At 33.5% G+C, this 13,808-nt stretch overlaps 2 protein-coding genes and 1 long non-coding RNA gene across 3 annotated transcripts; 1 reads left to right on the forward strand and 2 right to left on the reverse strand.

Moving 5' to 3' along the window:
• Positions 1 to 3,666: 3,666 nt before the first annotated feature.
• On the reverse strand, positions 3,667 to 4,862 carry LOC123665962 (protein HGH1 homolog). Its single transcript, XM_045600184.1, has one exon. It carries the CDS (start codon positions 4,764 to 4,766, stop codon positions 3,684 to 3,686), a length of 1,083 nt encoding a protein of 360 aa, XP_045456140.1. The 5' UTR covers positions 4,767 to 4,862; the 3' UTR covers positions 3,667 to 3,683.
• Positions 4,863 to 7,982: 3,120 nt separating this feature from the next.
• Positions 7,983 to 8,579, forward strand: LOC123665952. Its single transcript, XR_006745133.1, has 2 exons — positions 7,983 to 8,229; positions 8,312 to 8,579. It is a non-coding gene; the product is annotated as an uncharacterized LOC123665952 (long non-coding RNA).
• LOC123665951 lies at positions 8,575 to 11,289 on the reverse strand. Its single transcript, XM_045600173.1, has 4 exons — positions 11,024 to 11,289; positions 9,649 to 9,674; positions 9,146 to 9,404; positions 8,575 to 8,956 (listed from the first exon to the last, which is right to left on the reverse strand). Exons 1-3 carry the CDS (start codon positions 11,187 to 11,189, stop codon positions 9,243 to 9,245), a joined length of 354 nt encoding a protein of 117 aa, XP_045456129.1. The 5' UTR covers positions 11,190 to 11,289; the 3' UTR covers positions 8,575 to 8,956; positions 9,146 to 9,242.
• Between the last annotated feature and the right edge of the window lie 2,519 nt (positions 11,290 to 13,808).

Genomic DNA, 13,808 nt, shown 5'->3' on the forward strand with positions numbered 1-13,808 from the left:
CTATTCGCAACTTATGTGGAGGATAAACTTTACCACAACCGGGTAAACCGGCCCTAAGGTTAGCCATTTATAAGACTGAGTAAAGTAAGGTAACAAGGGTCAAAATTGATGTGTCCAAAGACAGACCACGTAGCATTTGGTTTTAAACCAATTACGTCAATTTCCTTTCAAGAGATTACTTAATTACTTTTTAAAGGGTACTCCCTTATGTTTTATAATAAGGTGTAATATTCTAATTTTTATTAAATTAAAATTAGACTAAATAGTTATTTTATTTTTAGTCGATAATGTTCCTCAGTTAAAATACAGTTTATATATTATTTTCAAATGAGTAACTTCGGAGTTGGTTGCCGGTCCTTCTCTGCAGAATCTATATTCCGAATCGGTGGTCGGATTAAGGGGAAGGCAACCGGGGCTAAAGACCCGGGGTCCCCGCAATAAACTTGTAAAAAAATTTAAATTCAGACTAATAAACACGAATAAACAACTTTTCCTTTCATATTTTTTTTCGCATTTGACCTTAAAAAAATTGTCCAATTCATTTGGAAAATAATTTGCGGCCAAGGGGCCTCTACTCCTTTGTAGCCCCGAGGCCTCCCGACCCCTCAGTCCGGCCCTGTGGTGGTAACTTTATCTACTTTTAAAAAATAATGATCACTTTAAAATTTTAAATTGTAAAATGATGATTCGAAAGTGCTTTTGAAGCCTATTCGAATAAAATTAATTTTGATTTTGCTGAAATGCTTCACCGTTGTTGCTGATAAAGTTAACTGATATATAACGGTATCCAAATATATACATGGCTTTACATCAAACATCAAATATCAACAAAAAAAATATATACAATCGTTAAATTTAAAAAGTTGTATATAACTTATTATTTGAAAGAAAACAAGTCCATGAAGATCTATTTCATCTTCTGCTAATAAAGCATATCAGTAACTTATCTGTGAGTCAGAGATGTAAATGGGGTGGGGTGGCAAATTAGCACGGGTCTGTATGACGGGGCCTATAAGGTAGCGAGGCAATTAAACTAGGCTTGAGGCAGTTGTGCCACTGTTGATTCTGTCTGCTAAATGTTTGATTTAAATGGCCTGGCCAGGAATTTTCCATCCAACCCTTTTGCGATTTATCCTTAACATGCTCAAGTAGATAATAAAATATTTTTTATTAATTAACTAGATGGGTGAAACTCATGTCTAGTTCGGACCTTACATCTATAATTAATAAAGTAAATGATGGTTCAATATGAGCTGTGTACTATATAAATATTATAGATTTATATCATATATTTTAAATTTATTTAAAACTAGATTAAAAAATCTATTTGAATTAAATATTAACAGTTATTTTATATTAATGTAAGTCATAAACATTAAATGTCTGCAATTGCAGAGGGTATATACATAAAATTGGAAATTGTTGCAGTCTATTACTTTATATACAATAAAAACTTCTCGGGCACATTTGCTTTAAATGTAAAAATGCTATTAGACTTGAATTTTTAAAAATAATCAAAGAGTTGGCTAACAAAACGGTTATAATATAAACATAATTTTTATTTTTAAATTACAAAAAAGTTTTACGAAACACTGATTTTACTATCAATCGAACAATAACAAAACCGAAGTAAATTGCTATCAATTCAAATCAAATCAAATTAACCCGCAACCGCCAGCGCAAGAGCCATAAGCCAGTGCTGTGACCGTTGCGCTAATCCGTTATTTTTACGAAGATTTCCAAAAAAAAAGAAAACGAGTGTGCTTTAGACCACACGACTGAAGCAAAACTTACGAAACGTAACTCTCTTTTTGTCTTCACTAACATATCTTACTCTCAACTTCCGTCCGCCTCGCCTGATCACAGTTTTCCTAACGCTTTCGTCACGCATTCACCAGCTAATTCGCCAAGTCAAGTGTGACTAAAGAAGTTTTACTTCAAAAAAACTTTTCCTTTATCTAGAAGGAACTTTAAAATATTGCTATAAATATGACATAGCGAAAATACCTTAGAAATCACAGTAGTAATCTTATATACTTAAAATTATCCGATTTTGTTCGCCAACTAGTAACATTGTGCAATATTTAAAAACATTTAAATATTGTATACTTACTAAGTTACCAGCTTAAATAATAATTTAATACACGTTCTACCATTGTATTTAAGTGTGTACAAATAAATCTAAATGTTAATGGTATATTTGTTTTTTATTCATGTTGGGACCCATACAATAACATCAAACTCGTAGCTCCTCAGTGCGCCCATGGGGCCAGCAACATGCCAGAATATCGAGTGTGTCGCGCGTTCAAAAAATTTTATAAATATGTGTAAATGTAATCTTATACTATTAAACGAGCAATTCTTGTATATATATATAGAATCTGAATCTCGGAAACGGCTCCAACGATTTTCATAAAATTTAGTATTTAGGGGGTTTCGGGGGAGATAAATCTATCTAGCTAGGATTCATTTTCAGGAAATGTCGTTTTATCCCTGTTTTTAGGAATTGAAAAAAATATCGTTAGAATAAGAAGGTAAATTTCGCATAAATCTATGTAGTTGCAATAGCTCGGTGGGAAATCGGCCGCTCGGGATCAACCGAGAAGATCATGGTTCAAATCCTCATGTCCCTGATCAACTATTTTTTCTTTTTCTTTTTCTAATTGCACTCGTTATTTTTTATTTAAATAGACTGTTCTTATTTTTTATTATTATGTCGGTAAAATCGAAAAATATTATTCATATTTTATCAATATGTAATTCGTAAAAATACCGAGCTTAGCTCGGTCACCCGGGTACTTAAATTAAAAGAGCATAGATTAAGAGAATATTAAATCTTTCTTAACGCGATAAACTAAATCATAGAGGTAAATATATATTTTAAAAAAAAAGTTAGCGATCAGATTGGATTGGAGAATAAAATTAAATTAGACTAATGTAGAAAGTAATTTAATAAAAGGAAACACAATTTTAATACAAATTTGAATGAACAAACAAATTTATCTCCCTTTTATGGATTAATCGAACGAGTTTAACACAACCCGAAATTATTTTAAACCTACATTATGGACCGAAATACATTTTTGATAAATCTAATATTAATTTAAACTACACTGCGGGTTCGAATTATTTCTGAACACGTAGGTGGAGGTTAACTGTGGTCACTTATCATAGCGGATCTCCGTGACACGTGGCTCCGCAGAAACTCCCTAGATGATCACCCGCCAGTCTCTCGAGTTCAGTTGTCCAAACTCCACGAGACCATCTTCACCATCGACTTCTTTTTTTTATATATCACTAGTTCGGCAAACAAGCGTACGGTTCACCTGATGGTAAGAGATTACCGTAGCTTATAAACGTCTGCAACACCAGAAGCATCGCAAGCGTGTTGCCGACCCAATCCCCAATCCCCCCAGGAGCTCTGGTCACCTTACTCACCAACAGGAACACAATACTGCTTAAAAGCAGTATTATTTAGCTGTGATCTTCTGTAAGGTCGAGGTACTACCCCAGTCGGGCTGCTCCATATTTTGAGCAGGAAATTCCTGCTGTGCCCTACCTCAGGAGAAAGAGGATTATGCCCAGCGGCAGGATGTTACAGGCTGAAACATGAATTGTGATATACAAAAATAAGTTTCTAGATAATGTTTTAAAATTAAAAAACAATTTACATTAAATAATTTTTATTGCACACTATTTATATATTCTTCATCCATTTTTTTAAACTTCTCCTTCATATCATCTGGAACTTCAACTGTTGTTAAATCCTCAGCTCCAACTTCATGTTCCTTCTGTATCAGTATATCTACAACATTTTCACATGCCAGTAATGCATTCGGATCTTTCTCCCATTTATGATACTCTCTAAGCACATAATAAACTCCATTCTCTCTCAGAATCTCTCTACTTTTCCGTTGAGCGCACAACTTGTTCAACGTCTCTATAACCATTTTACGTATATCAACGTCGGCATCTCTCTTCTTCTCTTTCGGCAAGTATTGTAACGCAATTGGTAGTTTGTCCATTTCATCGTCAGGGTATTCTTCGTTACCCATCAGTGGCGACAGTAAATATGTTAATAAATCAATATCATTACGTAGTAGAAACTCATGATAGTCTGTATCAAATGATAAGTTTCTTACTGTCCCAATAGCTCCACCTCGTCTGATAACAGATTCTTCGTAATTACAAAACGGTAAAAGCTTTAATAGAGGTACGTGGGGGTTTTCTTTTGTGAGCCAATTCCTTATCCTAGGAGAACAGCTAAGGTTACTGAACATCGGCGATAAGTAATGTAACTTTGACCCTTTTTTATTATAGCTTGTATTGACAAATATATTCAACAAATCGTTAAGATCAGGCATTAAATAGTCAACACACAACTCGACCGAGTTCTCCGGCCTTGTGATGTTTGATAATATCATACATACGGCATCGGCGTCTTGTTTCTGTTGATCCTTAACATAACCTACTAAAACTTCGATAATGTTTTTGTTAATCGTTTTATAGTTGAGTAATTCCGAAGCACCTTTAGCATTTGCTGTTAAGTTAACTAGTAATAACAATGAATTTCTGGCTATTTCATTAACTCTATCGTTTGTTAATTCGATAATACTTCGTATTAACTTTTCACTTTTCAATAAAGCTTTTATACCATCTTCTGAACCAGACAAACCTAGTAAGTGATCTAGTGATATGTGTTTTAAGTCTATCCTCGCCTCCGGTTGTAGGAACTGCACCATTTCATCGAGAGGATCATTCGCCATAGTTATTTATCTGATTTCTTTAATTGTTTTAAAGTAATTATGATCAATTATGATTAATAAAAACATTAACATGTGACGGTGTTGCCTTAGAACTCAGACTGTCACTGTCAAACACAAACTGTCAATAGAAGCTTTTGGCAGTTATATATTGGATATGGATGGCGTTGTGGGCCTTAGGTGGAATGTGCCCACGGTCTTAGATTAGTCCATAGAGTAGAATAAATATTAAAAGGAAGTCTTAGCGCTCCCGCACACTTACAATTAAGTTGGCCGAACGCCATTACGACTAAATCACAGAGTATACTAATAGGTATAGTGACATATAGTGGAAGCCCGCACATCTTCTCCAACTAAGTTGTCAAGAATCGAAATGCACTTCCGATCGACGTACAATTAAAAAGTTGTCTAACTGTTCATTAGCACGGTTCCTTATACAAGCTCGCTATCTCCAACTTATTTGGTCAGTCGCACGGCAAGATGCAGGGCGATTAATCTTAGTACAAAAAACTGGGGACAGCAATAGGTACAATGATACAAAATCACGAAGTATATGTAGTCCCTCTACAAAATAGATTTAGATGTGTTTTTTAATATTGTCGGATTATAATCGTAAGAAAAGTGACAACTATAAATAAGAGATGGCAGTTTTAAAGCATGTTTATAATTCATATACCTAGATGGCACGAAACACAAATTTTATTGTTTTAAATTCACACAATACAATTCTCTTTGATACAAATTACAAATGTCTGCTAATTTCTGACGCTTGCGCCAGTTTTTTGCGATATTTTGTTTATTTTCGTGATCTTGCTGTGTTATGCGTTTGTTGTTGAGTTGAGCTAATGTTCCTCCGACTAATTCATATTTGTGATCAGAAAGTAATTTTGTGTGTGGTTGTGTCTTCAAAATTGAGATAGGACTCTAGTGCGTGTGAACAGACACAGTGCAAGTGTTGCGGGTGTTGCAGGTCTTCCAGGTGTTGCAGGTGTTGCGTGTCTTCCAGGTGTGGCAGGTGTTGCATGTCTTCCAGGTGTTGCGGGTGTTCCGGGTTTTCCAGGTGTTGCAGGTCATGCGCCAACATATAATACAAATAAAAATAAAAAGAGAATATATATATATATAAATGAGACAGGAAAGTCGTCATCTACAACATCGGCAGCCGGTAGTAACGAAACGGCCAAGCCACATATTTTGACTAAGGTGTAGAGTTTGTGAAGTTAGGGCTTGTAGAGTTAGGACGTATAGAGTTAGAAGCTTGGTTCTACATGAGATCTGATAACTTTTTGACAGTGCGAGCCATATGATCTCGTCTTGGCAACATTTTACATGAAAATGTTTTTGGTGGGATTAACTATTACTAAAGGAAACTGACAGTAATATACATCAATAATTGCATAATTAGTTTCAGGCATACATGCAGTTCTTCGTGGATTTCCGAACCCTGAAAAAGATAAATTACGATTGAATACGTAGTTATATTCAATTGGAGGTGATATTTTGGAACTTACAAATGCACACTAAATTAAATTAAAAGAATATAATTACTAATACTAACTACTAAACATATTTAGTATAGTTCCTAGACTTAATCAAATTAAATGACTTTCATACCATTATAAACATGTTGACCACATAATTATATATGAGTGGCCACTGTTGCTTTAATTAATTACAAAACTAAAGCATCTGAGCAAAATTGTTAATGCAGTTATTCCTTTATTTATTTTTTTACGTTTCAATCGATTATCACAACCAAAGATACCATGTGTTGGAAGAAAACCTTTGCAAGAACTTGTAAATCAGCCAATTCCATCAACTTCTACAGGTATTATTATATTATTCTTCTAGGGTTCTGTATCAAAATACATGTTTCAATGTTGATCCCAGCATGCAGTTTAAATTTTATATGTCGCATTATTTGAATCTTAAAATATGGTGCGAACAGTCACAATGGCCTCTATCATACCAAGTAAAATGAAGATAAAGGTAGTTAAATATGTTTGTATATATTTTATTTCAGCTCGTGAATCATTTCAGCAGTTGATGTATACATCTACAAGCATTGTAGAAAATATTGGTCAGTACTATTTAGCATTAAATACAATATCATAAAATTATTTTGTGTTTGTGTCTATATTTTTAAAGTTTCATAGTTGGCACTATCACAAAGGTCGAAATCGACATAACTTTTATACATAGTATAAACATATATACTAAACAGTCTTATTCTGTGAATAAATTTTGAATTTTTGACAGTTACTCTATACAAAAACTGTTAGATGTCAATTTAAATCCATGGTTAAGCATAGATGAAGTAAAAAAAGTAGATAATGCGCGGCCTTTGTTGTTACTGAAGCCACAAAACTCGGCTCCTTCAAGTAAACAGACGCGTTCACGCACACATATGCATCAAACTACGCAGCCTCTTAGGGGTCGAGTTTCATAAAAAACGTTCTTAGCGGATGTCTACGCTCTATAAGGAACCTACCCGCTAAATTTCAAGTTTGTAGGTATTATAGTTTCGGAGATTTCGTGATGAGTGAGTGACCTTTCGCTTTTATATATGTAATAGATAATAGATACTGCAATCGACCATTTTGATTGAAACAATCACAAATCAGAAATCACATCACAAGAGGTTAAAAAACTACGACGATAAAATTCGCCCACAACGCCCGCGGCGTTTTTTCCAATTTCAGCGGTCGTAGGCGTAGGCATTGTGGGCTTTAGGTGGAACGCACTCAAAGTGTCAATATTCTATAGTCTATTTCACGTAGGATGGGTACGGTGACACATGTCAAATTAACTCTATAGTGAGGTGACCATGCATAATTAATTGATGTAATTCGATTATCGAGTACAAATGCGGTTAAACTTTAATCGATTATATAAAAAAAAATTTTAACTGCTTATTAAAAATAAATCATCGCTATAGTGAATAAATAATATTTTAAGGGTGGTGTTAAACGCGAGAAATGAGTTATCGACAAACTCATTAACACAGCTCACGTCGCAAATTATTAGTCGTTAATTTTAAGTTATCATTTTTTCTGTACCTGTTTTATTTTGTTTAAAATGTAAAAACGCATATATAAATACAATTTCAATCTAATCAAGCATTATGATTTGCTTTGGAAACTAATTGGTGATTTTTAAAAATGTATATTTATCCGATTTGTTCAAAATAGTGAGCGTGTATTGGAACATATCAAATGTCACCGTACCCATCCTATGTGAAATAGATTATAATTCATTGTTTTGTTTACCTTTATATACCCACAGAGTACATTAAATATACGATACCCTTCGGTTTTGTTCTTGTGAATAGTTCATAATTATACCCATTTGGATTGGTTTTTTAGTATTTCACGTTTAATTTATCGACTCTTAATCTACCATACAACAATGGAACTAAGCATTTTAGGGCTAATAGCTCAAATTTACCCAGGATTGATGTACTAATGTTGGGCGATTTTCTCGCAACAAAGAATTTTGCTCGTGTGTGTATATCTTATGACGAAATATATGTTTTCATTTCATTTCAGAAACTGAAACCCGCCCAATCCAAAAAATAATCTTTGGTTTGAACTGAAGTACGGGAAGGTAACCAAAGAGTATAATAACTTGCTTATACAGGTTAACTGCTTCTAGAGCTTACGAAGTGAGTCGGTGTTAGACCAATGATAAGACTGATTTCTACTGTCAAATAATAACTAACTTTTGATGAGCATTATATAGGTTAGGTTTTCTTGAAATTGTTATTAAATTTTGGAAAACCCATGTAGAATAGAAAATAAAAATGCAGAAATTTAATTTGTGTTTTAATTAGTAAGAGAGTCTTGTATATTAATCAAACCACAGGCTATCGTTATAATATCATTAAGAACTTTAACTAAACTTAAATTAATAATTGTGTGAGTTACAGAAGGAGTATAAGAAGTATCATGTCTGTCTGTATGTTCAATTTTTTTAACTATTTTACTAAAGTAACACACTTGGTATTGATGAGTTACTATTTACACCATGATGCTTGATTTTAAACGGTGATGTAGAGATGGCTTCATTGGTGATGTCAAATAATCTACTTAACTGATTTACGTTGGGTTAGGTTTACTTCTGTATGTGTGCTTGAATTGATTTATCCAACACTCTTGGTGTTAATTGGGGAACTTCGTCTACATTCTGCTGAACTGTAAAACAAATATTTTATTATTTAGTGCAATATTATAATTATTATGAACATAAATGGGAGATTACTAGGTTACAGAAAAATCTATGTAGTATATTGAGTGTACCAACAATGTACCTATGTAATAACAATGAGAATAAAATTTACTTGTTCAATGCTAATAAATAAGTAATACCTGAATAATATATACCTGAACCACCGGATGCAATTCCTTCAAAAATTGATTGTTCTGTAACTATACATTTTCCTTCGAAATCCTTATTACACTCTTCAAGAATCATAATTTTTCATTTCTTAGCTATATAGGGTCGCTCTGTTGTGTCAGATGTTTGTGTTTTCCTGTCTGGTTGGTATATAAATTTATGGGGCATACATCCTGGTTTCATACGTACTTGTGATACTGATCCCATCAAATGATGCTTCATATAATTTTCCATATCATTTGGCAACTGAAAAAATAAAAGTTAAGGATTAAAATAGATAATAACGAATGATTGATTGATTGATTGGTTTAATGGCTTTCAATTGTGCCTGAGAAGGTTGATTCCGCCAATGTATATCGAATGATAGCCAAAATAAAACAAATAATCTCAATAAATTAGTCAAACCATAGCCTCATTAATTCCACTGTTTCACGTCAAACAAACATTTTTGGACTTATCATTACATGATTAATAACATATACCTACTCACATCAAAGTGGTCTTCACAGAAATAAAAATAGGTAAAAAAACTTTTTAAGTTAAACGGTTTTATGTTAAACATACATTGCAATGTTTAAGATAAATGTACTAAAAACCAAAAAATAATAAAATAGATACAGTCGTGGGAATTATAAACATATGCATAGACTAGACTAAAATAAAACCGTGGGGCACGTCAATTGTCTACAAATTATCGACTTAGTGTGCGATAGAAGAATCGTTTAATTCGTCGTTAAAATAGGCAGTTGGCCCGCAGACGGTGAGGAAATTACTTACTATTTTCTTGCTCATGGAAATTCCAATAGTTATACACTCCATGTAAATAAAAGAGATGTTTCAACTTGTAGACAATTGACGTGCCCCACGGTTTTATTTTAGTCTAGTCTATGCATATGTTTATAATTCCCACGACTGTATCTATTTTATTATTTTTTGGTTTTTAGTACATTTATCTTAAACATTGCAATGTATGTTTAACATAAAACCGTTTAACTTAAAAAGTTTTTTTACCTATTTTTATTTTCTAGTTTTTAGTTTTTATTTCGCATTCTGTTTAATTCATTTAGTGCTTCATTATTGCAAGGCCCATCTTAAATATTGAGGTTGTATAGTGCACTGTATTCTTCTTGTCAAGCCCTTTTATTTGATACCCATATTGGTGGGATTGATAAAAAATTGTTATCAGACATTTGGTAGCGGCGGCCAGCTTAGATTTCAATTTTGCATAGTAAATTCTATTCTACTTGTTGAGACCTTTCATTTGATACCCATGTTGATGGGATTGATAAAACCTAAGTTAACCGCCATTTTGTAGAGGCCGCCATCTTGGATTTTAATTTTATATAGTACATTGATTATACTGGTTGAGCACTTTCATTTGATACCCATATTGATGGGATCGATAAAACCTACGTTAGCCGCCATTTTGTAGCGGCCGCCATCTTGTATTTCAATTTTTTATAGTATATTGTATTCTGCTTGATGAGCCCTTTCATTTGATACCCATATTGATGGGATTGATAAAACCTACGTTATCCGCCATTTTGTAGCGGCCGCCATCTTGGATTTCAATTTTTTATAGTATATTGTATTCTGCTTGTTGAGCCCTTTCATTTGATACCCATATTGATGGGATTAATAAAACATAAATTATCCGCCATTTTGTAGCGGCGGCCATCTTGAATTTATAATGATAATAAATAAACATAATTGTATTGTCACCAAAATCCAAAGTGTATACAAAATTTCAGATTAATCGGTTGACAGGAAGAGGGTGAAATTTGAATTACTAAATTTGACCCAAGAATAAATAATAAATAAAAAATAAAACAAACGGGGTGAGCTAAATAAAACCGTTTAATAAAGTGGCGAATTCGAGACTACGTCGTTTGGGTTTCGCCGTGCCAGCTTTAACCATTTATCTCTTATTATTTTCTTGTTTGGAACATGTACAAACACTTTTTTGGGTGTTTTTATTGATGTATTTTTACACTGCGGTACTGCACACCATTTATAGACTTTGGAATTCATTTTTATTTGTTAACTTTCTTCATTACGCATAGACTAGACACAATGATATGTTTACCTAAGCGTGATGTCAGAGCAGGGCTGCCAGGTGCACAAAGAGTGTGATTGTACGACAACTACAAAAAAAATAGTATGCCAAGGAAATTTTGAAATAAAAAGATCGTACAGCCCTTTAAGACTAAGTACTAATTTTTTATTATAAATTATCAAAATTCGTTTAGTTTTAGAAAATAAATGTAATAAAACTATTTGTTACACTCATACAAAATTTTCTGTGTTCATATTTTTTAATAGAAGAATTTGTTGGGTTAAACTTTTTTTTTTTTTTATGTCACTAGGTCGGCAAACAAGCGTACGGCTCACCTGATGGTAAGCGATTACCGTAGCTTATAGACACCTGCAACACCAGAAGCATCGCAAGCGCGTTGCCGACCCAATCCCCAATCCACCCCAGGAGCTCTGGTCACCTTACTCACCAACAGGAACACAATACTGTTTGAAAACAGTATTATTTTGCTGTGATCTTCTGTAAGGTCGAGGTACTACCCCAGTCGGGCTGCTCCATATTTTGAGCAGGAAATTCCTGCTGTGCCCTACCTCAGTTAAAATTTTCTGAAACTTCAACTTCGTAAAATTTTCGTTTCTTCTTAATTAATTGCTTAGCTAATAATTTGCCCTTACGTGTATTATTGGATAAACTGTTTCTAAGTTTTGTTTTGATTAAATAAACTTCGTTGAATGCTCGTTCACAACCTGGGTTCACTGTAATGGCGAAAACAAAACAAATTTAAAGCAAATTGAGCCAGTGTTTTATAATTTTCAAACTGTTTTATATTTCAAATATGTTTTTTTTTTCAAGTCGCAATTATTACCGAAAGAGAAAATATCTATGTTATATATATTAGTTTTGTTATAAAGCAAACAAATGCAGCTCTTTTAAGATTATTCAAAGAGACTTCATTCAAGTAAAAGATCTAGGCACGCGTTAGGTAGTTGGGGTAGTTCTCCTAAATTCATGCTTTCCGGTGGATGACGTTTTTTTATTATGAAATGCGGTAAGGTAATAGGAATATAAAAATCGTACATTTTATGTACGATCTTGGTCTAGCGATCGTACATGAGTAAAAATGCGAAAAAATCGTATGAGTACGATTAAAATCGTACATCTGGCAGCCCTGTGTCAGAGTCGACGCCATGACTCATGCAACCGTTTTTGCGCACTATTTGAAAAATATTAGAAAAATCGTTTTAAACTTCCTTAACCTTGAGTTTGTTACCGAAATAAAGGTTTTTCGTAAAAAGTAAATGTGTTACCATACCACATTACGGAAGTTTTCAAAACCTTTCGTCACGTCTATTGCCGTTCCACTAACGTAAAAATGGCCTTGTAGGCGAATTTTATAGATGAAACGAATATTTGAGCGCATGACAAAAATATGCCGCTGTGGTTGTAATTGGAGTAAAATTTAATTCAACAATATTATATTATTTAATAGCGATTCAACGGGGAAATGCTGCCAGCATTCTTGGCACAATTCCACGCGCACAGGATTTGTACCAAAACTATCTGTAAATGTGTAGATCTTAAGTAGTGAATTGTAAATATGTATAATGTTTAATAAACTATTGATATTTCATTCAACATGGATTCTCGTAAATTTTACGTTGCGTCTTTAACGCATCTAATGATAGAGAATGACTCGGAAAGTTCATCAAGTTCTGATTCGGACTTCTTAGTTCTTAGTCCGAGAGTTCTGATGACATTTATAATTTAACATTGACAATTTATTTTTTTAGGATTCTCGCCACGTATTGGTGAAAGTCCACTTTGACTCACCAATATTTTGTGGGCGAAGTGGGCGCGATATGGTCGCGAACAGGCAATGAATATTTTATTTGGGCGTTTTTTCGTTCATTTTGAGCATTTATATTTTAACAAAAGCATAAATAGTAACTACGAAAAACGAAAGTGCTTTAGACCACACGACTGAAGTAAAACTTGTTTTGCTCCTTGTAACACTAACTTAAATTTTCCTCAAGAATCAAGAAGTTTTACTCAAAAAACAAGTTAACTCTGATTTATTTTGTCCTTTTTTATCGTAAGATTTTGGACATTTCAGCAGTAGTTACAGCAGCTGGCTACTAGAAGTCGCGCACATGGGAAATATTGAATAGGTCGTATGTTTGTAGAAGTCTGGTATGTATGTAGAAATCATTATTAGCCACAGCTCAAAAAGTACTTGTTAGATCACAATTAAATTTAAACGGGACCACATGATACGTAGTGCATATCATGGTCCCATTTAATATTATTGCATACTTATAGACGCACGTAAGAAGTTATACTTCATTGGCTAGTTAACTTCACGTTGCTAACTTCTTCTTCGTTGACTAGTTACCATCAGGGTGTCATTTTTTTGTGAGGTTGTACGCGCACATCGTAAAGATTTACTCTCATAATTTTTCCCTAACACGCCAAAACAAGTATAACTTTTAAAAAAAAATGAACAGAACTAATAAACTATAAAATTTATTCATTCATATTATTGCTCGGTTCCGGGCTGAGGAAGTAGCTCCTTACAGACGATCGTCGACGTTGCCAAATAATACTGTTTCTAAGTA

This window comes from Melitaea cinxia, chromosome 25, assembly GCF_905220565.1.
Source record: "Melitaea cinxia chromosome 25, ilMelCinx1.1, whole genome shotgun sequence".
In the NCBI taxonomy this organism is placed as follows: domain Eukaryota; kingdom Metazoa; phylum Arthropoda; class Insecta; order Lepidoptera; family Nymphalidae; genus Melitaea; species Melitaea cinxia.